Raw genomic sequence first — 27639 nt, forward strand, 5'->3', positions numbered from 1 at the left:
CCTCGGGCCCCCGGGGCCTCCCCTCCCCGAGGGGACAGCGCAGCCTGTTCCCAGCCCAGAGCGACCCCCAGCCAGCGCCCAGCAGGAGGGGCTATGGAGCTTTGAACCCAGCCACGGATGCCTCAGGCCAGTCGGCCTGGGCCCCGGCCCCCACGTCAGTCTCCCCTGCAGCCGGCTGAGTCCTGCCTGCTCCACTCTCAGCCCCCAACACAGCCCCTGTCTCCCAGCAGAGCCCCCAACACCCCAGCCACAGCCCCTCCCCCGCCAGTGTCTCCTCCCCAGGTAACAGGGGCACCTGGGTCCCTCCTCGCTGCCCCCCTCCCTGTCCCATGTTCCCCCCTCGCTGGGACCCACTGGTTTCAGCTTCCCCTGCGGGATCTTGTTCCGCTTTTGTCTGCTACAGGAAAGAGCCCCATGCTAGCAGGGATCTCTGCTTAACCGTCCCTTTGGTACCCTAAGGCCTCATCCGCCTGGGAAGGCTATACTGCGTATAAGCGAGGGGGCGCTTTTAAAGTCTGACCTACAGTTATGCTGAACCCTGGGCTAGCGCCACCTAGAAATGCTTTTCTTCCACTTTGTGTCTTCACTGCAGACGTGTGCCGATCCGCACAGGTGGCCTCTGACCCAGGTTTCTGTGGGGTTTGAATCCAGGCTAGCTACCCGGCTGGGCACGCAGGCAAAACCTGGCTTTCACTTTCACTTTGCAGTGTGACTGCAGGCGCTAGCCCCCGTTACACAACTCAGGTGTGGCTAGTCCTCCAGTGGCTTCCCCCAAGTCCCTCTGAAGGGCTGACTAGTTCTCCCGCTGGGAAAGGAGCAGACAGCATCCCAGCGCAAGGACGGGTGGGACCTGCCCCTGGACCCACCCGGGGAGGGCAGAGGCCCTGGAAACCAGCAGGTCTCACAGGGCTTGGAGGTGAAATGCCCACCTCAGTGATGGGGGAAGGTCTCCGTGAACCCGACAGAAGCTGCTTTTCAGCTGGAATCACAAGGGCGGCCAGAGGGGACTAGCCGGGCAGCGGCCCCAAAGCCACATCACAGCCGTGGACCCCGGCCTCTGCGCATTCACATCTTCTTGAAGTAGAAGTTGACGATCTCGGCCTCCCCGGAGATGTTGGTCACTCGGACGGGCTGGCCGTCCTTGGGGGAGGTGCTCAGGAACCAGCCCGGGAAGGCGACCGACTCGAAGCGGCGGGTGCTGCCGGTGGCCACGCAGGTGAAGGTGAAACGCTTGGCCTCCTGGCTGTTCTGGTACAGGGCCATGATTTCTTTGTCCTGCGGGTGGGGTGGGGGGGGGCGCGAGAGAGGCCAATTAGAAAGGGAGATGCAGCTTGGAGCAAGGGAGGAAGGGATCTGCCATCTGCCCATTGACCTCAGCAGTCGAAGTGGGGGAAGGAGGATGGGGGCGGACAGGTGAAGTGGGGACAGGACAGGGGGGCCGAAGGGTGGGGCCGGGAGGGAGGAGGATGGAGAGGGCCAAAGGGTGGGGTGAGGGGAAGGAGGATGGGAGCAGGCCGTGGGGAGCAGGAAGGGAGGAGGGTGAGGTCAGTCTAGGGAGAGGTTAGAATGCCCCAGGCCTGAGTCCCCGGGGATGGGCGCTCACCTCCAGCATGAGGGTGGGCGGGGCCGAAGTGCCACAGGACAGGCAGCGGGTGCCATTGTCGATGCCCATAATGATGGGGAAATTGCTGGGGTCCAGGAACTGGTTGGGCACCACGCTGATCTTCTCTGAGAACACAGAGCACCCAGGGGTGGAGAGTGAGCTCCAGGCAGCTGCGGGGTGGGGGGGTGTTGGCTTCTGTGCAGCAGCCCCACAGCAGCGTTCCTCTCCAGGCCTGGGCTCTGCCAGCTGCCTGGGACAGGGCCCCCCTCCCGCTGGGGCAGCCCGGGGCGGATCCCCCGCCCAGGCTGGGTGACGGCGGCTGGTCTGCAGGGACGGGAGGGTCCCTGGTGGCTGCTTTGGCCCCGCCACGTCGCTGGCTCGCTGCCGGGCCAGGCCCAGCCGGGCCGGGCGCCCGTGTCGGCCGGAGCGTCAGGGTCTGCCCGGCTCTGCCCAGCAGAGGAGTTGGCGCGGCATGGAGGAGCCGGCCGCACCCACCTGGGGGGGCGTTGGAGGTCTGCGGGGTGGCCACGAGCTGCTTGTGGAGGCGGCGGATGACTCTCTGGTTGGTGTCCCGCAGCGTGAAGAGGCTGTGCTTCGGCACGCTCGGGATGAACTGCTGCTCTGACGGAGACCATGGCGAAGGAAGGGCAACGTTGGAAGGGAGGGTGCCCGGGGCAGAGAGACACCTGCTGCCTCCCTGCCCCGCCAGTGCCTGGACTGTCTGGGCACCCTGCCCCTCCTGACACACCCTCGACGCCCCCTGGACCCCGCCCCCAGGAACTGCCCCCTGGATCCCTGCCCTGCTCCCCTAGCTGGAGTCCTGCACGTTGGGATCCAGCGCTGGGACGCGCGGCTGCAGCTGGCATGGCCAGGGCAAGGTGGGCAGCGCCCTGGGCTGGGGAAGAGTCACCCCCAGAGAGCAGGGACCCTGCGGGCTCTTACTCTGGTTCAAGAACTCGTCAAACAGCTCCACCAGGTCCCGGTTGCTGGGCTGGGCCCAGGAGTCCGGCCTTGGCCCAGCTCCCGGCCACGGCTCGGTGCCTGCTGTGTCCTGGGGGGGCGCAGGGCGGCTGGGAAGGACAGAAGGACACCGGCTGTCAGGCAGGCTGGTCCCGTGGGCCCTGCTGAGCCAGGATGGGAGCAGAGCAGGGTCCCTGAGAGCCTGGTCACTGTGGGCAGCCAGGACACTGGGCTGGACAGACCTTTGCTCTGGCCCCGTCTGGCTGCTCTAAGGGTCTTCTCTTCTGCTCAGCTAGCAGCACATGGCCTGGGGTGTAGGATGGGGGATGAGCCCCACCGGCCGAGCAACCTGATTGGCTGCTCTCTGAGATCCAAGCCAATCAGGGCTCATTCCCCTTCCCTCCCTCACTGTCCTCCTCCTCTTCCCCCCCGCCTCCGTGGGCCCAGCTCTGGGGCAGATCCCCAGGAGTCACCAAGGGGGCTGCCAGCCCCTCAACGCAGCAGCAAGAGGGGCCTGGACCAGCCACTGGCCATGCTGCCCGGGGAGATGCTGGCCCTGGCACTCGGCCAAGGGGCTCCAGGTTGGCTGCCGGGGGGAGGGGCGGGATGGGAGATGCTGGCCCTGGCACTTGGCCGAGGGGCTCCAGGCTGGCTGCCGGGGGGAGGGGCGGGATGGGAGATGCTGGCCCTGGCACTCGGCCGAGGGGCTCCAGGTTGGCTGCCGGGGGGAGGGGCGGGATGGGAGATGCTGGCCCTGGCACTCGGCCGAGGGGCTCCAGGCTGGCTGCCGGGGGGAGGGGCGGGATGGGAGATGCTGGCCCTGGCACTCGGCCGAGGGGCTCCAGGCTGGCTGCCGGGGCCGGGCGTCTCCCCAGCCGCCCTCCGAGGGGAGCCAGGCCTCCCGGAGCCGTTGGCTGCCGGCGGGACGTGCTGGGCGAGGGGGTTTCTCCAGCCAGGCGGCGCCAGGGGCTGGAACAAACCCCAGGGCAGGGCCAGTGAGTCAGTCCGGGGAAGGGGTCGATTTGCTGACCCGCCTGCACCCCACGGGCCAGCGGCCCTCCCGCCCCGGCTGCCCTGCCCAGGACGGGCCCTGTGGGGCGCAGGCAACAGCCCCGGTCTTGGTGGCCGGGCTGGTTCCCACTGGGGGTCATGCCCCTTTGGGCCCCGCTGCGGCCCAGTGCTCTGCATATCCACTGCCCGGCTCTGGCTGGGGCTGGCCGGGCGCGGGGCCGCGAGCGCAGACCTGTCCCGGGTGCGTGGAGACGGGGCCCGCGGGGCTCCTGGGGAGAGAACACGGCGCGGTGAGATTTCTCCCCTCGTCGCCCTGCCCCGTCTGAGACCGGCAGCCCCTGCCGCCGCCCAGCCCACGGCCCCGCTCGGGCAAAGCTCCGCTTGATCTCAGGGGAGTTTGCCTGAGCAAGGACTCCGGCGTCCACGTCGCTAATCGACACGGGAAAGCAGGGCCGTGTAGGCTCCCTGGTCCCCTCGCCCCACACTTATGGGGCTCAGACCAGTGGAACTGAGCCAGATCGGCACCACCTCTGGGCTCCACGCTCCCGCTCCCAGCCACCACGGTTGCCAGCCCCACGCTGGCTCTGGCTGCTACACACCTGGCTCGGTCCTTCCTTCCCCCATCCGGGTCTCCTTGCGGCTCCCTGGCCCTGTGCACGGGGGCCGGGCGCTTTTGGCCTGCAGAAACGCTCCGCGCAGGCAGAATTTCATGTACGTGCCGTGAACCCAAGAGTAAGAAAATGCCAACGCTCAGGGCGAAGGTGCAACTTTAACTCTGGCCCCGCCTGCACGTCCCCTCCCCTCCTGGGACTTGGCAATGTCAGGGTGCAGGCGGTACCAAAAGGGTCATGGGCAGGGTTCCCTGTGAGCTGAGCGTTTGGGCAGGTCACGTGCTGCCCAGCTGACTAGCAGAGTGCTCTCGGGGGCCTGCGTGTGTTTCTGTTGGTGGTGCGCATCTGAACAGGCCTTGGTGCACACAACAAAATGTATTCCATGCGTGCGTGGAAAGAAACGAGAGGAAGCACTGATCACGGGCTAGTTCTCAAACCCAGACGAGATCCCCACGGCGGGGCCCCGCGCCGACACAAAACCTCTGCGCGCCGGGGCGCTGCGTGGACACCTCAGGGAGTTCGAATCCAATTACAGCGAGCCCCTCAGGAGCCGCCTGCGACCTGTTTCATCCCCGCGCTGGCTTGATATGGCCTGTGAGATGCGCCGTGGGGCCAGGCGCTGGACCAACGTGGGCTGAAAAGTCCCAGCCCCAGCAAGCTCCCGAGCCCCCAGGGTACGCAGAGCCGAGTTGAGGCCAAGCAGGGCGCGTCGGCCCCAGGGGAGCCATTCAGATGGGCAGAGCGCTCGCGGATTAGCAGAGCTGCACACACTGGCAGAGGGGGCCTTGCAACAGAGCCTGTCCGGCAACCTTCTCTAGGGCCTGCTCTGGCCGGCCCCGGGCCTGACTGTCCGCGCTGCACCTCAGGAGCGGCCTGCGCCTGCCCGAGCCAGCCAGGCTCTCCGCAGGGCTTGGCCCTGTAAGACGGAGCAGAACACGCCACCCTGCCGGGGGGCAGGTCCAGAAGCCCAGAGCGAGCATCTCACTCCCTGGTGCAGCCAGAGCTTTCAGAATAAAGCCCGAGGCGACCCCAGCATCTCTTCGTGGTTCAGCCTGGCCCCTGGGCCCTTCTGTGCGGGTGGAATCCGCAGATCACCAGCCGCTTTCCCAGGGCAGTCTTCCCGCCTGTGACCGGGGGCGGGGTGGGGGGCAGATCCCCACGCACTGGGGCTGGGAGGGATAGCCTGGCTCACCTGGCCGAGGAGGCCCCGCCCCACAGCCCTGCTGGGCATGCTCCAGCTGGAGGCCAGGTATAAAGTAAGGACGTTAAACATCAGTCAATTGACTAGTCGATGGAATTCCCACGTCAAGGCACTTCCGCATTCCTCCTTGAAATGTACAGGAGGCTCCCGCTGGGCCCCTCTGGGGCTCTCGTACCTTTCAAAGGAGGAATGCGGAACCCGGGCCGTGGGAAGTCCCGCTGAGTCCGGGCTGCAGGCGGGTGCCAGCTCTGAAATGCACCGGAGTTCCCAGAGGGGGTTCTTGTGCATTTCAAAGCCATGGAGCCCAGGGCCAGCGGGGGACTCGGTCGCCCACTGGCCCCCAGGCTCCAGGTGGCGCTGCCGCTTTGAAATGCCATGTGGAGCCCGGGTTCCACCAGGGCGTCCCCAGCTGAGCCGGGCACCTCGCGGCAGCTGCCGCTTTGAAACGCGCCGGAAGAGACTGGCAGGAAGTGGCCCAGGGTGGGGAATTGCAACCCCAGGCACGTGGTGTGTTTTGGTGGGATTCCCCACGGAGCTAGTGATGGTCCACGCCAGCCGGGACCCGGTGGAGAGGGCAGGCCTGGTTTCACCTCCTCCTGCCTGCCTGATCCCATGTGGGGGCACAGTCGTTCTTACTGTCTCTGGCCACTAGGCCATGCTGCCCTGAGAGGGAACGAGAGAGAGACCCTAGCCGGTAGGCCGCACTGCCCTGTTGGGAGAGCTGGTTAGGCGCTTGCCCTGGCCTCCCCACAGCTGGAGAAGACCGTGGGCGGCAGCGCCGTGAGCAGGGTGGCACACTGAGTCTGCCGAGCCGGGGGATGGGCAGGGTGCGCCGCAATTGCCCTAAGAACCGGTGTCGTCATTCCCCCTGGGGCAAGTGGGTGGAGAACGCGAGCAGCCCAGAACAGCAGCACCTTGGCTCCTCCCCGGCCGTGTCAGCAGGGACCCGAGCCGCAGCGCCGGGCACTCGGGGCTTGTTCCACGGGGACGTTCTGGAGTAAGGGAGTCGGGGCCCAAGCCGGCACTAGGCTAGAATCCCAGCACGCGCGGGGAGGGTGAATCTGGGAATGGCTGTTCCCTGCTTCCCAGGCGCGGACAGACCTGTGAGAGCTGACCCAGACCCTGGCCGAGGGCCGCCGGGCCCTGCTCACTTACCTGGAGCCCATGCCCACGTCCGTGGACGTCTCAGGAGCTTGTGATGGGAACGAATCTAGCAGCGAGGAGAGGAAACGCCTGTGAGTTCACTCGGCCCGCCCACGAGGTCCGTGCGCACGGCCCTGCTCGGCCGCCAGCGGACCTGCCCCAGCCTGCGAAGTTCTGGAACGCCCGATGCTCCAGTTACCTTCCTCTGCTGCCCCTTCCCTGAGGGGAGAAGTCGCCCGGATCCCATTGTCTGTCCTGCTCTGGGAAGAAAAACAAGGGCAAGAGCAGCACGTTAGCAGCAAGGCGAGCAGGGGAGCCACCATCGCGGCCACCCCAGGCGCTGAGTCACAGGGAAATGTCTCCTCCTGCAGATCAGGTGATAACGGAGCCTGAGACGTCGGAACAGCTCGCTCTTGCTCAAGGCTGCGGCGGGACCGTCCCAGCCACGTCCTCGCAGCAGAACTGCTGCTTTGCTGCACTCGGGGGGTTAACACTACCCAGCGTGATGGCTGAATTGGCAACCGCCCCTCTGCTCCACGCCCTGGGCTGGGCCTGCGGCTGCGCGCTCTGCTCTCTGCTCTGCACGCTCTGCTCTCTGCTCTGCACGCTCTGCTCTGTGCCCTGGGCTGGACCTGCGCCTGCGTGCTCTGCTCTCTCTGCTCTGCGCGCTCTGCTCTGTGCCCTGGGCTGGACCTGCGCCTGCGTGCTCTGCTCTCTCTGCTCCGCGCGCTCTGCTCTGTGCCCTGGGCTGGGCCTGCGCCTGCGTGCTCTGCTCTCTCTGCTCCGCGCGCTCTGCTCTGTGCCCTGGGCTGGGCCTGCGCCTGCATGCTCTGCTCTCTCTGCTCTGCGCGCTCTGCTCTGTGCCCTGGGCTGGACCTGCGCCTGTGTGCTCTGCTCTCTCTGCTCTGTGTGCTCCGCTCTCTCTGCTCTGCACTCTGGGCTGGGCCTGCGCCTGCGTGCTCCGCTCTCTCTGCTCTGCGTGCTCCGCTCTGTGCCCTGGGCTGGGCCTGCGCGCTCCGCTCTCTCTGCTCTGCACTCTGGGCTGGGCCTGCGCCTGTGCACTCTGCTCTCTCTGCTCTGCGCGCTCTGCTCTGTGCCCTGGACTGGACCTGTGCCTGCGCGCTCTGCTCTCTCTGCTCTGCACGCTCCACTCTGTGCCCTGGGCCGGGCCTGCTCCTGCGCCTGCGCGCTTTGCTGACTCCTCTCACCTGCACCAGTTGTAAACTGGGCGCTGTGGTGCTGACGTCTGGGGCGTGTGAACAGGCCGGCGTGATACCTGGAGCAGGCCAGGAAGATAGCGCGTGGGAGAGCAGGTTTATCCCCGGAACTCACCGCTGGAGCCTCTCGGGCCTTCTCCTCAGCCAGGGCAGGGCTGTCACCCCATGCACGGACTCACTTCTACGGGAGTTAGCAGCCAAACCCCCTTTCTCTGTAGTAGTCTGGCCAGGACTGGCCTCAACCCCCGTTTTCCCCCGTACGGCCCAGCTCCACCCGCTTGGCTGTGAGGGCTGCTCACTGCTTAGCCCTCCGGGCCCCTTGGCTCTCTGGCCCCCAGAATGGCTCTTGCAGGGATCGGTGCAGCGCTGGGATGGAGCCCGCACACCGCGGGGATAGAGCGACGCCCAGAGCCCGCCCAGGCTGCAGTCCGACGAGCCAGCCTGGCACGGAGCGCCCTGGTCAGCCGTCTCCAGGCGGGCTCAGTCCGAGAGGTCCTGCGGCACCCTTGGTCCGTTCCATCGCCTGTCCCCCTCCGGCATTACCTAGCGCCACCCCTGGCCTCGCAGGGGGCTCGCTGGCTGCCGGGTCGGAGCCTGGCCTGACCCGGGTTGGTGGGTCTGTCCTCTGGGGGGAGACGTTTCTTCACAACGCTCCCAGCCCTCGGGAACACGCTCCTGGGCTGGGCCTGGCCCCTCGGGGCTGCGTGAGGGCAGCCCTGCTCTGGCCGAGCTCTGCACGGGGCCTGCCTCTCACTCCCCGCTCTGCTGGCCACTGCGCCCGGGCCTCAAGCCTGTGATACAGGGGCTCAGTTCCAGGCCCTCCTCTTGCTCCTGCCGGGGCTTGCTGGGGTGGGCAGGGCTCGGTCCCTGCCTGGCCAGGACAGAAGTTCTTCCAGACGCCACCGGTGGCCAGCTGGGCCCTGCGCTGGGTGCAGGCTGCGACCTGGGCCCACAATTGTGCAACGGCAACAGCAGGGCGCCGGCCTGCCGGGCAAGGGACGCGTCTGACCATTTCCGGTCCCCTGGGCCCCGTCTGCCCGTCTCCCCATCGCCAGCAGCGGGTGCCAGGCGGCTGCAGGTGCATCGGGCCCTTGCCGCGCCCCCTGCACTTAGCTACAGTGCGGGGCGCACGGGGGCGGCAGGCGCAAGGCACTCAGAGCCTCAGGCGGGTGGGGCTGGGGGAGCCACGAGAGCAGAGCCCCCGGCTGTGTGAGGAACCACGTTTGCCGTGTGCCCTGGTATAGAGGGGGCATCACATCCCAAAAGTCATTCCACGGCGTGTGGCGGGGCCGAGGGGCTGGGGGCAGGGTGAGGCTCTGGCAGGCGTGTGGGGCCAGGACTGAGAGGTTCAGGGTGCCTGGGGAAAAAGCCCCCCCCCCTCCCAGCAGCAGCTTGGGGCCAGGGGAGGGCGCCTGGCAGCTCTGGGTGGGGTGTCATGGCGAGGGGAGAGGCGTGCTCCCCAGACCTAGCCCGGAGCTGCCGTGGCGGCAGGCAGAACCTGCCTCTCTCCCAGACGCAGCAGGGAGCAGCCAGAGCCCAGGACCAGGGAGGGGAAGAGGCCTCCTGCCGCCAGGCGCTGGGGGGGAGAGAGGTGCTTCTCCCCCAGTTGCAGCAGGCCGGTGCTGGGGCAGGCAGGCAGTGCTGTCTGCAGCCGCCCGGAGCCCAGCACAGGGCGCGTTAGTGCAGAAGGAGGCCCAGGCGAGCAGCTAGAGGAAGCTTAACTTGAGTCAATAATGTAACGGGTTGGGGGACTTGAGGGCTTTAGCCCCCCCCAAATTTTGCCTCTGCCATCCCTCCCAGCGCAAGGGTCAAACCTCACACAGAGCGAAGGAGCATGGCACAGCATTGCCACCCGTCCTTCGGCAGCGCTCCTGCTGCTGGCCGGGACGCTGCCCGGCTCTCCGGGTGCCCAGCTCGGCTGCAGGCAGAGGACAGAAGCGCTGCAGCACGAGTAAGCCCCTGTGAAAAGTGATATGAACCAATTCCCCCCCCACCCCAGGATTGAACAAGAAATATTCCCCCCCCCCCGCCGCTTCTAATTCAGCAACACGCCTCCTAGTCTGAATTTAAAAGTGGTGAGAAAAGAGAAATGCATTTTAAACAAGAGGGCTATGAACTAGCCTGTAAAATAGCGATACATAGAAACATGGGGGTTTAATTTTAAGGGGGGGGGCCATATTCAGAGGCTTGCTGTCTGACAAGGCCACTCACACACAGTCTGAGAGCCACCGATCTAGGCTGCATTTCCCTGGTTCCTTTAGGAGAAGGTCGCGTGTGACGGTATCAAAAGCCTTACTACAGTCGAGATGTACCGCAACCACCACTTCCTCCTGTCCACCCAATTAAAGGAAGCTCTCAGGCTGGTTTGACGTGATTTGTTCTTGACAAAACCATGCTGGCTGTTGTCTCTCCCCCCCAGAAGGGGAAGCGTACCCACTTGCCATCCGTGAGTGTTTGAGGAGTGGTTAATATGGCCAGAAAGAGGGCAGGACAAGAGAGTGGATGGAACCAGAGGCCAGACACATTCCAGCCTGGACTACACAAAGAAATAGACGGGAATATTCTGCAATAGCTTGTCAGGCATAAGAACTGTGCACTATGTGAAGAAAAACTGCTGGGGGACGGAAGCGAGGGACCGGTCAGCCCCCCCGCAGTTGCCCATTTGGTTAACAAAGATGGGGCCCCTGGACGAGCCGGAAGCGTCCCTGGTCACTTTTGAGAGGGTAGCGCAAGCAGCACGCTGGCCCGAGGAATATTGGGCCACCCTCTTGGCGCCTTACCTTACAGGGCCTGTGCAGCTCGCGTATAGGAGCTTGGCAGCCCAGGACGCCTTAAAATATTACAAAGTCAAAGAAGCGATACTAGATCAGATAGGTTTCCGGAGTGACTCCTATCGGCAAAGGTTCCGGAGTGACCGATATCCCCACAGGGCCCGACCGAGAGCCGTGGCCCAGAAACTAAGGGACCTGGCCTGGCGGGGGCTGGAACCAGGCAAGCGGGATAGCCCCCAGTTAGCAGACGTCGTGGCCTGGGAACAGTTCCTGCAACTCCTCCCCCCAGGGGCCCAGCAATGGGTATGCCGACATTGCCCCCAAACGCTGGCCGATGCCGTCACCGTGATGGAAAATTATATGGCGGCCGAGCCCCCGGGAGGACCGATGGGAGGAGATAGAGAGGCCCGAGGGGAGCGACCCTTGGGGGGCAGAGGGAAGCCAGAAAGGGGAGGCAAAGGAACCGAGGCCCCGCTGGGGCCTGGGACGAGGATGGGTGAGGAGGCAGCTGGAGGCTGAAAAGGAAGGCCTTCCCAGGAATCCCGGAACAGGAGGGACCCGGGAGGAGACAGCCGGAGAGGGAGCGGCCGAGGGAGGGTCCTCCCGTAACCGCTGCTACGAGTGTGGGCAGGAGGGGCACTTTAAGTGGGAGTGCCCCTTCATGGACTGCTCCTTTGGGCAAGGGGCACCCTTGGGGGTGTCCCCTCGCCCCAATCAAGGAGCTACAGTAACCACCCAAGTACTGGTGGAGGGGGTCCCGGTTCAGGCGTTGGTGGACTTGGGCTGTGGGCAGACGATGGTCCATGAGGACTTGGCTCCAAGCCCCGAGCCTGCCGGGACCACAGCGTGGGTGAGGTGTATCCATGGGGATGTACGGCCCTACACCACGGCTTGGGTACGGCTGCAATGTGAGGGAGAAGAAGGCATCTGCCAGGTAGCGTTGGCCCCTTAGCTCGCCTACCCAGTGGTCCTAGGATGGGATTGGCCGGGCTTCCGCCAGATTTTACAGGCATGGAACCAACCAGACCCGGACCCGCAGAGAGAGGGGCTGGAGGCAACAGAAACCGAACCCGACTGGGTCACAGAGCACGACTTCCTCGACGAGCAAAGAAACGACCCCACACTGGTACGAGCCTGGGAGCAGGCCCGAGGAGGGGAGGAAGGCAGCGTGCCGAACCAGCAAGAGACACTTTAAGGTACGGGGGGATCGCCTGTATCGCGTGGCCCGAGAAACCGAGGGGTTGGGGGTGGTCTGGCAGTTGCTAGTATCCCGCCGCTACCAGAATAAGGTACTGGAGCTGGCCCATGCGAACCCCTGGGCCGGGCATCTCAGCCAGGAAAAGACTCTACAGCGGATCACGCAACGGTTTTTCTGGCCGGGGATATACAGAGCCGTTCGGGACTTCTGTGATTCGTGCCCCACCTGCCAGCGCACGCACCTACAGTTATGCCCCAAGGCCCCGCTGGCGCCCTCCCAGTAGTAGGCGTCCCCTTCGATAGGGTGGGCCTGGACCTGGTAGGACCAGTGGAAAAATCCTCGACCAGGTTCCAATACATCATGGTCCTGGTGGACTATGCAACCTGTTACCCCGAGGCCGTGCCACTGAGGAACACCACCGCGGCCACGATAGCAGGAGAACTAAGCAAAATATTCGCCCGGGTGGGAATTCCCAAAGAGATCCTAACGGATCATAGAATCATAGAACTGGAAGAGACCTCAGAAGGTCATCAAGTCCAGCCCCCTACTCTAGGCAGGACCAATCCCGACTAAATCAACCCGGCCAGGGCTTTGTCAAGCCGAGACTTAAACACCTCTAGGGATGGAGACTCCACTACTTCCCTATGTAACCCATTCCAGTGCTTCACCACTCTCCTAGTGAAATAGTTTTTTCTAATATCCAACCTGGACCTCTCCCACCACAACTTGAGCCCATTGCTCCTTGTTCTGCATCTGTCACTACTGAGACCAGCCTCTCTCCAGCCTCTTTGGAACCCCCCTTCAGGAAGTTGAAGGCTGCTGTCAAATCCCCCCTCACTCTTCGCTTCTGCAGACTTAACAGACCCAAGTCCCTCAGCCTCTCCTCATAAGTCATATGCTCCAGCCCCCTAATCATTTTGGTTGCCCTCCGCTGGACCCTCTCCAATGCGTCCACATCCTTTTTGTAGTGGGGGGCCCAGAACTGGACACAATACTCCAGATGCGGCCTCACCAAAGCCGAATAAAGGGGAATGATGACATCTCTGGATCTGCTGGCAATGCTCCTCTTAATGCACCCTAATATGCCATTAGCCTTCTTGGCTACAAGGGCACACTGTTGACTCATCTCCAGCTTCTCATCCACTGTAACCCCCAGGTCCTTTTCTGCAGAACTACTACTTAACCGGTTGGTCCCCAGCCTGTAACAATGCTTGGGATTCTTCCCTCCCAAGTGCAGGACTCTACACTTGTCCTTGTTGAACCTCATCAGATTTCTTGTGGCCCAATCCTCCAATTTGTCTAAGTCACTCTGGACCCTATCTCTGCCCTCAAGCATGTCTACCTCTCCCCCCAGCTTAGTGTCATCTGCAAACTTGCTGAAGGTGCAATCCATCCCCTCAGCCAGATCATTAATAAAGATATTGAGCAAAACTGGTCCTAGAATCGAGGGACTAATGTGACATCCCGCTTGATCCAAGAGTTGTGCAGGTTACTACAAGTAAGAACGTTGCGGACTTCGGTCTACCCCTCCCAGACGGACAGGGTGGTAGAGAGATTTAACCGGACCCTGAAAGAAATGCTGAGGCGATTTCTAGACAAGGAACCCCGTGACTGGGATAAGGCCCTGCCGGCCCTGTTATTCGCCATCAGAGAGGTGCCGCACGCTTCGACCGGGTTCTCGCCGTTCGAACTGCTGTACGGACGACAGCCACGGGGCATCTTAGACCTGGTCAAGGAAACCTGGGAAGAGCAGGAGTCCAGAGTCCAGGGGAACATAAACTACGTCTTAAAGTTGAGAGGCTAAAGCGGCTCGGCAAGTTTGCGGAAAGAAATTTGCGGCAGGCTCAAGACCACCAGGAGCTAGCGTACAACCGGGGCACTAAAATGAGGGAATTCGAGGCCGGCGATCAAGTCCTCCTCCTGCTGCTGATAAAAGCCCGGTGGCAGGGCCCCTTTGAGGTGGTACGGAGAGTCGGGCCGGTGGATTACGAAGTACGGCTAGATGAGAAGCGGGCGAGGTCACAGATATATCATGTCAACCTTTTGAAGAAATGGAAACCCCGCGAAGCGCTCCTGATCACAACGCAGCTAGAAGAGCTGGAAGTGGGCCCCTGGCCGGGGGAGATGGTGGACGGTGTAGCCCCAGCTATGGGAGAGGACCTCACGACAGCCCAACGCCAAGAGGTGGAAGTCATCGCACAGGAGTACGCCACCACGCTCACGAGGACCCCAGGGAGAACATCAGCGATGTATCAGCACATCTCCACGACCCCGGGGAAAAGGGTATGTGACACAATAAGGCCCCTACCCCGGAAAATGTGGGACCCCGTATGAAAAGAGGTCCAGGAGATGTTAAAGCTAGGGGTGATTGAAGAGTCCTGGAGCGGCTGGAGGAGTGCCATCGTACTCGTACCGAAGCCAGACAGGACACCCCGATTCTGCGTGGATTTCCGGAAGGTGAATGCGATATCCTGATTCGACGCGTACTCTATGGCCCGCGTGGATGAACTGCTAGATAGACTAGGGCAGGCCAGGTACATATCGACCCTAGATTTGATGAAAGGGTACTGGCAGATCCTGCTTACCCCCGCCTCAAGAGAAAAAACAGCCTTTTCAACCCCGTTCGGGTTTTTTCAGTTCAAAACAATGCCGTTCGTCCTACATGGGGCGGCCGCGACATTCCAAAGGCTGATGGACCAAGTCTTGCAGGACCACCGGGACTATGCAGCAGCCTATATTGATGACATAGTCATTGTGAAGACGCGTTGGGGTCCCCGTCTCCTGCACCCCCGAAATGGCACAAACAGACTCCACCAGCCAGTAGAACAGAGGGAGTTTATTGCCTCCCCAGGGTACAGCACAGCACAGATGTCACCAGGTTACATGGCAGGTCTAGGATGCCTCTGCCCCCCTTGATATGGGGGGGTCTCAGCTTCTAAACCCCCCAGCCTGTTGCTGAGGCTGCTTCCTCCATCCTCCCAGACCGACGCTAACTAACTCTCCTCCAGCCCTGTCCCCCAGCCAGGGCAGCATCCACCTTCCTTTGTTCCTCTCCCTGGGGGGTAGCTGGTCAGACAGGTTGAGAACCTCTTTGCATAGTGACTCATCGCCTGTCTTGCTCGGTGGTGCTACAGACAGTGGCTAGTGAGTTAGCAAGTTCCCCCCCACTACGTCACAGTCATCTACAGCCAAAACTGGCAGGACCATACGTGACACCTGCGAGCAGTGTTCAGGATGTTAAGGGAAGCCGGTCTCACGGCCAACCCCACCAAATGCCATATAGGCCAACGGGAGGTAACCTATCTAGGATACACTGTGGGGAGGGGGAGACTGCGACCGCTAACGGACAAAGTGAAAGCCTTAGCCGATATAGGTTTCCAACGACCAGGAAGCAGGTGCGGCAATTCTTGGGCCTGGCGGGTATTACAGAAGATTCATCCTGCAATTTGCGACGATAGCAACCCCCCTTACGGACCTGACGAAAGCTGAGCAACCAAAAAGGGTGATACGCTCAGCGGAGGCCGAACGGGCCTTTAACGAATTAGACGGCCTTGATGCGAGCCCCGGTGTTAAGGCAACCGAACTTCGAGGGAGTCTATAGTGCAGACGGATGCATCGGCGGTAGGATTAGGGGCCGTCTTAGCTCAGGAGATAGACGGGGAGGAACACCCAATCCTATATGAGCCGGAAACTGTTCCCCAGGGAAAAGGCATACGCCACAATAGAAAAAGAGGCCCTAGCGGTGATATGGGCGATTGAGGCTCTCCGCTATTACTTACTAGGAAACCCCTTCAAACTAATAACGGACCATGGCCCCCTCAAGTGGCTGCAGTCTATGAAAGAGACAAACCCCCGAATAACAAGATGGTATCTGGCCTCACAACCTTACAGGTTTGATGTGACATGTCTCTGTCCGGGGCGATGCAACAACGCGGACTTTTTTTCGAGAACGGACGAGCCGGAAAGCATCACAGAAGGGAAAAAGGCAAGAAACCTAAGGAGGGGGTGGGTGACGGGGCGACCGGGGCCGCAGACGCTAGCCCCGCGCCCCGCATGGACGCGCCGGGCGGCGCAGCCGCTGAGGAGACGGGGCGGCTCTGCCGAGCCTGTTCGGCGGCAGTTGCCTGCGCAAGCGCAGTCGACCCCCGAGTCAGCTGCCCAGGGGCGGGGGAGCCGATGGCCCAGCGCGCAGGCGCCGGCATCCCCGGCAAGGGGCGCCAACTTTAAAAGCGGGCTCCCGCTAGAAGCAGGAGCACGGAACAGAGAACCCGACCAGGGAGAACCGAGCCAGCGGAGACCTGAACCAGGACTGACGGGGCGCCGGAGGCGCCGACCGGGGAGTGGAACAGCCCGACGAGGAGGGGTGAGCCCCCTCCCCCCAACCCGGGGGGAGATGGACGAGGACTGGCCGAGACAGAGGAAGCAGCCCAGGACAGGGTCAGGGAGACCCGGGGACCGGCGAGTTGTGGCCATGGCCATCCCGGTTGGGCAACGCGTCTAGGACACCTACCCTTAGGGTCCTGGGCTGGGACCTGGAGAGGGGGAGGGCCCAGGTCCCCCTCCGCCTCGGAGGACCCCTATAAAGACTGATGGGACGGCCCCTTCCAGGCAGCCTCACTGGCATTTACAGCTCCAAGCCGCAGCCTCTTCCCTCAGCTTTGTGGGGGGAGCCCTGAGCTGCGCTGCCGGAGCTCGCACCTCACTGCCAGGGTTTGCCACCTGCGGCCTGCATGACGCGGGGCCAGGGCGAGCACCCAGCACCCACCCCCGGGGGCTCAGCCGTGCACCGGTTCAGCTGCCCAGGCCGCTCACTCTGCCGCTCGAGGGGAGTGGAATTTTCCGTCACTCTGCCTCCGTTTCCCGCCTCTCCCCCCCCGGGTCTTTTGCGGCCTGGCACAACGTGGGGGGGGTTGTCTCAGTTTGACCCTGTGTGTGCAGCCAGGACCCCAACCCCGCGCCACCCCCTGCGCTCTGCAGGCAGGAACCAGGCCTCCCGGCGCAGGGGACAGGGCGTAAGCCGACGTGCAAGAGGCGTGGTGAACCTCAGGCGCTGCGGGGCTGAGCAGGCAGGGAGCACGCGCCCGACACTTGCTCTGAGGTTTGAACGAGAAGCCGACGCGGGGGGCGGGAAGTGAAACAAGCAGCGGATCCATCTGCACAAGCCCTAGCAGGGGACATGCAGCCGGGAGGCTGGCTGCACCCCTCTCATCCCTCTGCCCTGCAGCCAGCGGGAGGGCCAGCATGCACCAAGCCCAGACAGCGGGCGCCTCCCTTCTCGGCACCGAGCGAGCACCGGGGGTGCCGGAGCCGGGGTCGTGGGCCTGGCCCCGCCAGCTCCGTGCACGGAGAAAGAACAGCTGCGATTCCTCCCTGCCTGGCTTGCTGAGCTGACACGGCCTCGTGGGCAAAACCAGGCGCTGGGCTGGGCGTGGCCGCTCCTCTGGAACAGCCCCAGGACAGTGGCCAGGCTGGGAGATGTGGGAGGGGACTGGGCTAGACCTGAAGCCTGCCGTGGCCAGGCCTTGTAGGCAAGTGTGGGCCCCGGGGCCTGGCAAAGCCACGGGCACAGCTACGTCGAACCCACTCCCACCGGCCGGCACAGTCACAGCGCCAGCGGGGAATGGAACTTACAGGTTCTGCCTTCTGCACCCCAGGGCCCTGCCAGCCCGTCAGAGAGCTCCCTGCTCGGCCAGCCCTGGCCTGAGCTGCGCACCACGGCATGCCCGCTGCCTGGCGCCCGCCCGCTCCTCGGATCACGCCCCCCGAGCTCTGCAAGGCCAGGAGGATGGAGTAGTGAACGGGGGGAGGGAGGGAGTCCTTCCAACCAGCAGGGGTGGGGGGGTCGGTAGCTCACCACATCGCGAGTGTGAGCCTTGGCCAGGTTGTATCAGTGTGTGAAAGAAGCCACCGAGGGCAGCGTTGGCCAGCGAGGGGCATGGCGGGCGGGCAGGTGTGATAGGCCAGGGAAGGCTAAACCGCTGATGCCTCTTCTCCACCCCCACCAACTGTTACCGCCTGCCCGGCACCTCTCCACCCCAGGGGCTAGAACAAGGTGTCCCCAACCGAAACCCTTTCAAGCAAGCCGGGGGGGAGGGGCAGCGCCTCTACCCTGCTCCCCACTTCAGAGGGCCCAGCCCCTTGCTGCATCGGGTCTTTCTGGGTACTGCTCCCGAGGTCTGCTGGGCCAGCGGAGCTGGGACGGCACCGGGACAGGACATACACACACGCCGGCTGGCCACGGCGGAATGCACCTCGGCACGGACAACCCTCGCCGGACTTGCTGAGGAACAGAAGCAATTTTCTTCCAGAAAGAGGTATCCACGGGGGAGCTATGCCTGAGATACTGGGGAGATTCCCAAACCCGAGCCATTCTTTTTAGGTGACAAATCTGAGGAATTGAGGGGCCATTAGAGGAGGTTTTGGAACAAATTGGTGAACTAAACAGTAACAAGTCACCGGGACCGGATGGCATTCACCCGAGAGCTCTGAAAGAACTCCAGTGGGAAATTGCGGAACTGTTAACCTGTGTTTGTAACCGATCCTTTAAATCAGCTTCCGTACCTAAGGACTGGAAGATAGCTAATGTGACGCCAATATTTAAAAAGAGCTCTAGAGGTGATCCTGGCAATTACAGACCAGTAAGTCTAACGTCAGTACTGGGCAAGTTAGTTGAAACTATAGTCAAGAATAAAATTGGCGGACGCGTGGATGAATATAATTTGTTGGGGGAAGTCAACGTGGTTTCTGTAAAGGGAAATCAAGTCTTACTAATCTATTAGGCTGTGTCTAGACTGGCCAGTTTTTCCGCTTTTCTGGAAAATCAGCCACTTTTCTGGAAAAACTTGCCAGCTGTCTACACTGGCCGCTTGAATTTCCGCAAAAGCACTGACTTCCTACTGTAAGAAATCAGTGCTTTTTGCAGAAATACTATGCTGCTCCCATTCGGGCAAAAGTCCCTTTTGCACAAGAGGGTCCAGTGTAGACAGCTCAGATTTGTTTTGCGCAAAAAAGCCCCGATCGCAAAAATAGCGATCGGGGCTTTTTTGTGCAAAAACGTGTCTAGATTGACATGGACGCTTTTCCGCAAAGAGTGCTTTTGCGGAAAAGCGTCCTGCCAATCTAGATGCTCTTTTCCAAAAATGCTTTTAACGGAAACCTTTTTCGTTAAAAGCATTTCCAGAAAATCATGCCAGTCTAGACACAGCCTTAAGAGTTCTTTGAAGGGGTCAACAAACATGTGGACAAGGGGATCCAGTGGATGTAGTGTACTTAGATTTCCAGAAAGCTTTTGACTAGGTCCCTCACCAAAGACTCTTAAGTAAAGTAAGTTGTCATGGGATACGAGGGAAGGTCCTATTGTGGACTGAGAACTGGTTAAAAGCCAGGAAACAAATGGTAGGAATAAATGGTCAGTTTTCCGAGTGGAGAGAGGTAACCAGTGGGGTCCCCCAAGGGTCTGTCCTGGGACCCATCCTATTGAATTTATGTATAAATGATCTCAAGAAAGGGGTAAACAGGGAGGTGGCAACATTTGCAGATGATCCCAAACTGCTCAAGATTGTTAAGACCAAAGCAGCCTGTGAAGAGCTTCAAAAAGATCTCGCCAAATTGGGAGATTGGGCAACAAAATGGCAAATGAAATTGAATGTGAATAAATGTAAAGTAACGCCCATTGGAAAACAATCCCGACTATCTGTACACTGTGATGGGGGCTTGTGAGGGGTTCGCTCACCACCATAGCACCCCCTGCTGTCTGTCCTCAGGAATTAGCTTCTTTGCCTGGCGAGGTACCTTCCCTCAGGTGGTGTTTCCCCTCTTTCCTCCAGGCCGTGGCATCCTCTTCAATACACTGCCCTCCGGCAGTGCCCACGTCAGTCTCTGAGCCCCCCTTCCAGGGGTGGTTGTTTCTTCAGCAGGCTGTTATTCAGGCCCTGCAGTCTGGGGGTTTGCTTGGCCAGAGCTCCCCTCGCCTCGCCTCGCCTTAGCTCCAGGGAGCCTCCTACTCCCCCAGCAGCCAGGCTCTCACTGCCCTCCCTGGGAGCAGCCGCCCATGCGCTTATCTGGCTCCCAGCTGGGCCCTAATCAACTAAAGCAGCATCAGCTGGGGCTAAACTCCCAGGCCCTGCTCCAGGCCGGGGTTTGCCCTTAAAGGGCCCGTGCAGGGCGAACGCCCTGTCACACATTCTCCCCCTTAAGTATCTCTCACTGGGGGGGGGGAGGCTCCCGCCAAGTGCCTACAAACGGCTCGTTTAATCATTCGCTCTGGAATCGTTCGAGGTCCTGAAAGGAGACTGACTAACCTCCCACTCCCTAGCTACGCCCGTCCCGTTTGAAAACAGGTGCTGGGTTTGCCCATCGCCAGGAGCGCTCACAGAAGATTGCTAGAGGCTCCATGGAGGGTCCAGCTCTTTCGTCAAGTCCCCGAGGGTGAATTTCACCCGGCTCTGCTGACTGGAAGACGTTAACTGCTCTACCTCTCCTGGCACCGGGTTTGGCTTGTTCCTCCCCCACCTTCAATAGGAATTGTGCTAGTGTCTGGTCACCATTAACCTTCAGAGCAGACACGAGGCCTGTGGGCCTGTTTGTTTGTGGCCCGCAGTGCGGTTTGGGTTTACACAGGGCTCAACACCCGCCCACACGTGGGATCCTTTGAACATGGCCTCCCCTGGGAACAGGCTCCCCGACGGCGAGGCGTCTCCCAGGCGGGGCGAGCGTTGAAAGACGCAAGCGGACGGACTGGCTAGAACGGGGTGTCGGCGTTTCTAACCCCCAGAGAGGAGGTGCCTGGAGCATTGTGGGAAGTGCTTTGTATTCATGCCCGCCAGTGTGAGAGAAGCTATTTGCATATATTTGCATATATATTTGCATGTCTATGTGAACACACTTACGCTGCGGCCCTCAGCGTGTGCTGTGAGTATCATTGTGGCCCCCGGGGCTTCCAAAGTGGAGTAGCCCCGGTCTAACAAAATGGGCGCTAAACACGTCTGCTTTCCCGACGGCCTCCGTCACCAGCTCGCCTCCCCGCCAAGTCTGGGCTCCCCCCGCTGGCGTCTCTCGCTTGCTCCTACAGCGTGTGTAAAGAAACGTGCCGCACGGCCCCGGCCAGGGGCCACTCCCCTTGTGCTTGTGGTGTCTTGCGCCCCTCTGCGGCCGCCCACATTCCCACCCGCGGCAGCCACACTGGCCTTCGACTGGCCTCAGCCGCAGCAAGGCTGGGCTCTGGGAAAGACATCCTGCTCCGGGGAGAGCCCCTGGACTGAGCTGCCCTGGGAGCTGTGGAGTCTCCACCCCTGGAGCCCTGTCGGAGCAGGCGAGAGCCTCGCCGGTCGCGGGGGTGTCAGTCCGACAATGGCTGCTCTGAAGTGAGGCCACCAGCACCGGACCCGGTCTGCCGGGATCTTCGCTAGCACTGGGACTGGTGACCAGGGCCGTCCTGGGGGGGCGGGGTCCAAGATGGGTGGGGGGGTTGGCAACGTGGCACTCCCGGGGGGGGGGGCTGAGCCTTGGGATGGGTCCCACCAGCAGCCACAATGAGGGGAGTTTGGGGGGGGGGGGAGCAGAGCCAGCGGCGGCAAGAGGGGTTGGGAGGGCTCCTGTGGGCACAGAAGGGGCGGGGCTGGGGGTGTGCCTCCCCAAACCAGCCATTCACCCACCGCCCATGTTCACAGATACCCCCTACGGCTGCTGCTGCAAAATGCTCCATTTCGGACATTTTTCCGTTACAAAAATGTTGTTTTTGCTCTGGCATTTAATTTCAAAACGCCTTCGAAAGACAAGCCAGGCAAGTCACTTTCCTAACGCTGCTCGAGTCCAAACACCCCGGCAGGAATCAACATTTACTCTGAATTTAGGGCTCGTTTCGACAGCCCGACCCCCGACCCTTCTTTTCCCTGTGACTTTGGAGGGGCTGGCTGCCCCGTGCACCTCGAATGTTCCCTTGCGACCTGTGTGAACGCCTTAGCTGCTTCCCCTTTGCAGCAAACTGTCCGCTTCCCCGATGTAGGGTCAGCTCGGCACTCATCACTTTCAGTCAGCAGCAGAAACGGGCCCCACAGAAGATATGACCTCAGCCGCCGCCTCTGGGCCCTGGGAGCCACACGGCTATCGCAACACCCTGGCAAGTTTCAAGAATGTCATTGCCAAAGAGTCCAGGGGGAAGTTGTTTCTAAATGAAAAGTTTTACCATTTCCACACTATGTAGTTTCAGGTTTTTCCTGCTGAAACTGTTCCCCGAGTGGGACCCCCGGGTGCGTTGGTGCCCCAGAAAGAGCAGGTTCGGTGAATGCACAAACATTTCCCTCAGCCGGACCCACAGGTCTTCCCCAAAATTGCTGGTGCCCAGCGCCCCTCTGGGTTGGTCCTGGCCTTGAGAGCAAGGGTGCCGGGACGATGGAGCCAGGTGAGACGGCTGCACGGGGCTCGGGGCCAACCAGGTTAAACGTCTTGTCCTTGGCATGGTGCTGACCAGGCCGACCACAGAGGGGCTGAGCCCTCGGGAGCCGCACACACTCGCTTTGCGGCGCCAGGCGGATGCAGCTCCCTGGGCCCTCGTGTCCAACGGGCAGCCTGCCCCACGCTGACTGGCGGACAGCGCCCGCGCCTCGCTTTCCCCTGCCAGCTCTCCACGAGGGACGTGCCCAGCCGGCTTGGTCCCTGCATGGGAATGGGCCCTCCGCTTCTCTCAGGTCCCGGTCAAACGGGCATCAGGGCTTGTGCCCAGCCCAGCGTGTGGGGCTCTGCAGTGCCACAGGGCCCTGGCTGTCCGGCTTCCCCGAGAGGTGGCTCTTTGGCCTGGGGAAACTCGGGGCTCTGGCTGGGCCCCAGGGACGTTTCTCGGGTGGAATCACCTGCCCCCACATGGAGAAGTGTCAGGTCCGTGCCCCAGAGGTGCATCAGCCGGGAGTGCAGCGGGGGAGGGGGGCATCCCTCATTTGCACGTTGGCGTCGTGCCCGAGCAGGGGGGGTTCGTATTCATAACCACACTTCCTCATTTCTGTGTATTACCCACTGACGAAATTGACAGAGAACCCGCCTCCTTCCGGTGCGGGGCCCTATATCAGCTGAGCAGCGCCGAGGGGCAGGCATCACGGACTCTCCGAGAAGGGCCAGCACTCGCATCACAGGTACCGGGCACAGAGCTCGCTCGGGGCTGGCAGTCCTGCCCACGGGCAGTGCTGTCGGAGGGGCAGCCGGGGTGGCAGCCGGCGCACCGGGCAGGTCCTGTCACCAGGGCTCTGAGGCAGGCGAGGCAAAGCCTCTGTGGGCTTTGAGCGGGGGCACGGCTTGAGCCTGGGGGTGCAGGGCGGAGCGTCTGGGGGCCGCCTGCGCTCAGCGCCCTTGTGCAGGATGGCTGGCGTGCGGCGTCCCGGGGCTGGTGGCTGCCAGCGTTCGGAGGGACGGGGGGAACGCTGCGCTCGCCGGTGTGTTCGCTTGGCACGGCCCTGGGCGAGGGCCCCATGCGCCGCTGCGGCTGTCCCAGCAATAGGGTCAGACTGTCCCGCCTGGACCCCGGGCAATCCCAGCGTGACGCCCGGATGTGCGGAGACTCCTCTCTGGCCCTTTCCTTTCACGTTGGCGTCAGGCCAATCCATAAATCGGTCCTTGCTCGGTCGGCTGAGAGGGCCGGAAGGGGCGCCCAGCGGGTGGATTCCAGGGCCCCTAGGCGGGGAGACAGAGTCTCGCTCTCCAGGGCCAGCTGGAGGGGCCCCGGCCTGAGGCTCATGGGGTCTGGCTTTCTCCCCTCTCAGGTTTCACCACCAGACACAGCCATGGCAGCTGTCCCCGACATGCAGGAGTCGCTGGAGTTCTGCAGGTAACTGACCGAGTCCCTGTCGTCGCGGGGCTCAGAGCTGGGGGTTCGTGCTGGCGCCTCAGGGTGAAAGCACCCCCCTTTGCAGGGCTACGTCTCCTGGCAGGGCCTTAGCGGTGGGCCCCGAGCCCCCTGCGCCTGCAGGAGAGTCTCTCCCCGGCACTAACGGCTTTGTCTGTCCCTTGCCTGCAGCGTGAGCGATGAGCAGTTCTACGAAGTCGACCAGCCCTACCTGGGGAAGGTAAGCGGCAGACTCCAGCCCCCCCTTCCTGGAGCTCAGATCCGGCCACAGCCCGGTTAGCTGCCCGGCAGCGCGGCTCGGTCAGGGCCCTCCGGCCCCGTGAGCAGCCCGGCCAGCGGGGCTGGGGCAGCCTGTCCGGCAGCAGCCGGCCCTGGGGTAGCCTGTCGGGCTAGCTGCTGTTAGTGTCTCCCCTTTCCCCCCCACCCGTGGGAAAGCGGAGGAGGGCAGCAGGGGAGAGGGGTCCGATCTCCGGGGAAGCCCCGTCCAGGGTTAGCAGGGGCCTCTCTGGGGTTAGCTGGGGGGAGCAGCAGCTCACACTGGGGCCCGCTGGCATGCCCAGCCTGTCGCCCCGGGGTCTCTTGGCACAGGCCAGGCCCGGCCGGAGGGCTCAGAGGCGGTTCCTGCCCCGGTCCAGCTCTTGGCTGGGTGGGAGGGCGAGGCAGCCGCTTGCGTCACCACCTGGTCTCCTTGCCCACAGAGCCTTGCCCGGTGCCCGAGGTCCTGCACCCTCTCCCGGAGCTGCTCCGCCTGCGACATGGGCATCCAGCTGAAGTACACGGAGAAGACCTCTCTCCGGACCTTCCGCCGGTCCGTGGTGCTGCTGGTCGCCCTGGAGAAGATGAAGAAGCCGAAAGCGACGCTCTTCTCGGACAATGACTTGAGCAGCATCTTGGACGCCGTCTTCGGTAGGGCCCGGGGTCCCTGCCGCCAAGGGGGGGGGCAGGGGGCTCTGGAGCCCCCCCGACACCAGCGCTGTGCAGCGTGGGCGTCTCGCACTGAGGGTTTGATGTGACCCCAGGCTGCCCACGGTCCTGGAATGGGCGCGAGTTTGGTGCCTTGCAGCTCTGGGGGCTGGGGCCCAAAACGCTTGCAGGCTTTAACGCCTTTGTCCCGCAACACCTCTGGGGGCAAGGCTAGTCTCCACTTGGGGAAACTGAGGCACGGAGCGAGGCAGTGACTTCAAGGAGACAGTGGCAGAGCAAGGAACTGACTAGGGCTAGGCTAGTGCCCTAACCAGTATGCCTGTCTAAGTGCCCACCCTCACTTGGCCTCGGTTTCCCCACCAGTGCAATGACCCCCCATTTCCACAGAAGCCCCAGGTACACAAGGCCAGGTTCCTGGAGGGGAGGGGGCAAATACCGTGGCACGGGAAGGGCAGGCCAAAGGTTACAGGCCGCTCTTCAGTCCCCAGGCCCATGCACTACAGCAAAGTCACAGCTGTCAGGAACTCCGCAGCCACAACAAGGCAGGACTCCAACGCCAGGCCCTAAGGAGAAGGGGGAATCCCCACTGGCTGTTAGCAGTACGGGGCCCATGACACACAGCTGGGGAACGTTGATCAAATCCCACACCCACTGATCCGTTCCTCAAGCTCTGGGTGGTGTGGGGTCCCCGGGCTGGAGAGGCGAGCGGGGCTCAGAGAACGGGAGGCGAGAGTAACCTCTGTGCACGTGCTGGCTTGCAGAGACCGTCTCGTTCGAGAGCCACAGCGTCACCTACGCGGTGAATTCCATCTACCGCTACCTCCGCTCCATCTCCTGCGAGATCCGGGACACTGACCAGAAGTGCTTCAAGCTGGAGGCGCCGGCCCAGCTGGTGGCAATGCATCTGCAAGGCCCCAACATCCAACACCAAGGTGAGCCCAGCCCCAGGCCCAGCATGAACCTGGGACCGTCCCCGGGGAAAGCCCCGCAGCTTCGGCCGCTCCCTGCCCCGTCACTGACTCTCTCCCCTCTTGCAGTGAGGCTGAACATGGCTCTCTACAGACCCAAAAGCGGCACCAGAGTCCAGGTCTCCACGAGCTTCCCGGTGGCGCTGGGCATCAAGGGGACGAGTCTCTACCTGTCCTGTGTGCACAACGGCCAGCAGCCCATGCTGCAGCTGGAGGTGAGGGGCTCTGCTTTGGCGGATGGCGGGAGCGAGGGGTCTCACGCTGGGCCCCGCCGGGGGGGCTGGCCGGGCCTGGCTCTCAGGGAGTGACGGGGTCTCGCTCCATCAGGCCGGCCGCAGCGAAGTCCCAGCCCCTGCGAGCCGAGTGGGGACCTGGCTGCCGCCAGGCGCCAACCCCAGCCATAAAGCTCGCCAAGTCAATAGCTGTGGGCGAGGCACCAGCCGGGCTACCGGCTCCCCAGGGCTAGTCCGGGCTGCTTGGGGGACGCGCCCAGCCTCCGGCAGCACTGGCGCCCCCTGGCTCCCAGCCGCAGCGCTCCCTGCCCGGTGGGCCTCCCCGGGCAATCGAAGCAGCAGCGCGGTGCAATGGGCGGAGCCAGATGCCTGGCGGGGCTCTCTCCCTGGCCTCTCTAACCAGGCCCCTTGCCCGCAGGAGGCCGATCTCCTGAAGGACGTCAGAGGCCCCGAGCTGGAGCGTTTCATCTTCTACAAGGTGGAGAGCGGGGACACCACCCAGTTTGAGTCGGCCGCGCACCGGGGCTGGTACATCTGCACCTCCCCCGAGAGCAACCAGCCCGTCGCCGTCACCAACCGCGTGGGGGAGGTGTTCATCACCAACTACCTGCTCACGCAGGCCAAGCACTGAGCCCCCGGCCGCCGAGTGCATGGGCCCTTCTGCTTGCTCCCTGCCCCGCCCCAGCAGCCAGCCCCCCCGACCCGCCTGGGGCTCTACATTAGAGCCCTCGCTACGAGCGGCTTCCTGGGGGCCGGCTTCCCTCCTTCCGCCCGCAGCGTCGGTGACCGAGCCAGGGCCAGAGCCCCCTGGCCTGGGGGTCCTGCGCCCCACGGGACCCGCTCCCTTTGCATGAGCTGTATTAGCTCAAGCATGCAGGTTTGGGGGCTCCGCTCCGGGTGCAGGATCACTGTGTCAGTTCAAGGCTGCGCACGGGGCCTCCTTCGCCATGCTCGCGCCGCTCACACCAGCAGCTCCGCAAAGTCCTGTCGGCTCCAACGCCCACCGGCCGGTTGGGGCCTGGACAGCTCAGTGGAGCCGGCCTGGGAGCAGCCACGCCATTGGCTGCCATCTCTGGGCCCCCAACACAATGCAAACCAGCATCGTGCCCTTGAGCGGAGAGCAGTGGTGCGCAGCCTGAGGCTGGGGTTCCCTGCAGCGCGACATTAAATCACCGTGAGGTTTAATTTTTTAACCCATCTATGTTATTAACCAGAGTGCTTTTTACTATGTTAGTAAACGGCAGTAGCTGATCAAAGACCCCTAGTGGTGAGTGAGTTTGCTGTGAGACGTGTGTTCATATTAAGTCTGTTTAACTACGAAGCTGTAGAAAATGAAACCACGAATTCCCAGAGCCAGTGCTGATCGCTAGTTTGGCTCAGACTCACTGGGTCTGAGGATGGCTGGTTTCGAGACCACACTGGGTTCTTCCCGAGGGACGAGGCGTGTTAGTCACAGCGGGATGTACACGGCCGTGCCGTACGAGCGTTTTCTATAATAATGCTATTTATTGTTTCAATTCGCGATGAACTTGTTCTGACTGTTTTTCACTGTTGGCAATTTCTGTGAACCCTCTTTTATCATTAAGATGTTGTTTTGTAAATGGAAAATATTTATTAAATAATTTAATATTGCCAGGTTGATTTTGAATACACTAGTGACAATGGCCTTGGCCTGCTTGTAACGTCTGTGGTCGGTGCGCGTGGCAGTCAGCAAATTAGGCTGGACTGGAAGTCAAAGATCCCCAGCCAGGGTGCAGAAACAATTCTGTGATGTTTGGATAAGTAGCCAAGCAGAGAGCTGAAAAGCACCTGTCCAAACTGCTGTGCCGCGTCTCAGGCCAATGAGCGTCCATTCCTGCCTGGTTCACTAAGCAAAGGGGATACGCGTGTGTTTCAGGCACTGGCTAAGTGCCCTGTGTCGCTGCAGAGACGCCGGGGGATAACAGCCTACTACCGCTGGGAGCTAACG

At 62.3% G+C, this 27639-nt stretch overlaps 2 protein-coding genes across 6 annotated transcripts in view; one reads left to right on the forward strand and one right to left on the reverse strand.

The window, feature by feature from the left end:
• Window positions 1-331: 331 nt before the first annotated feature.
• Window positions 332-19698, reverse strand: LOC142820928 (interleukin-1 family member 10-like). Of its 4 annotated transcripts, none has more exons than XM_075910709.1 (7): window positions 19448-19698; window positions 6729-6789; window positions 6542-6596; window positions 2546-2673; window positions 2099-2224; window positions 1604-1728; window positions 332-1275 (listed from the first exon to the last, which is right to left on the reverse strand). In XM_075910709.1, the coding sequence occupies exons 1-7, from the start codon at window positions 19451-19453 to the stop codon at window positions 1066-1068; spliced, it is 711 nt and encodes a 236-aa protein (XP_075766824.1). In that variant the 5' UTR covers window positions 19454-19698; the 3' UTR covers window positions 332-1065. The 4 variants fall into 4 exon arrangements, with proteins under 4 accessions (XP_075766824.1, XP_075766821.1, XP_075766822.1 ...); XM_075910706.1 differs by lacking the exon at window positions 19448-19698 and adding an exon at window positions 7027-7444; XM_075910707.1 differs by lacking the exons at window positions 2099-2224; window positions 19448-19698 and adding an exon at window positions 7027-7643.
• A 3100-nt stretch (window positions 19699-22798) lies between these two features.
• LOC102448244 (interleukin-1 beta) overlaps window positions 22799-27639 on the forward strand; it is a 51522-nt gene continuing 46681 nt past the window's right edge. Inside the window, 7 exon segments of one of the 2 annotated variants that reach the window (NM_001317048.1) lie at window positions 22799-22838; window positions 23463-23527; window positions 23717-23765; window positions 24244-24451; window positions 25231-25401; window positions 25507-25652; window positions 26089-26926. In NM_001317048.1, coding sequence (NP_001303977.1) covers window positions 23484-23527; window positions 23717-23765; window positions 24244-24451; window positions 25231-25401; window positions 25507-25652; window positions 26089-26301 — 831 coding nt within the window. In that variant the 5' untranslated portion in view covers window positions 22799-22838; window positions 23463-23483 and the 3' untranslated portion in view covers window positions 26302-26926. 2 annotated transcript variants of the gene reach the window in all.

This window comes from Pelodiscus sinensis, chromosome 28 (genome assembly GCF_049634645.1).
Source record: "Pelodiscus sinensis isolate JC-2024 chromosome 28, ASM4963464v1, whole genome shotgun sequence".
Taxonomy (NCBI): Eukaryota; Metazoa; Chordata; order Testudines; family Trionychidae; genus Pelodiscus; species Pelodiscus sinensis.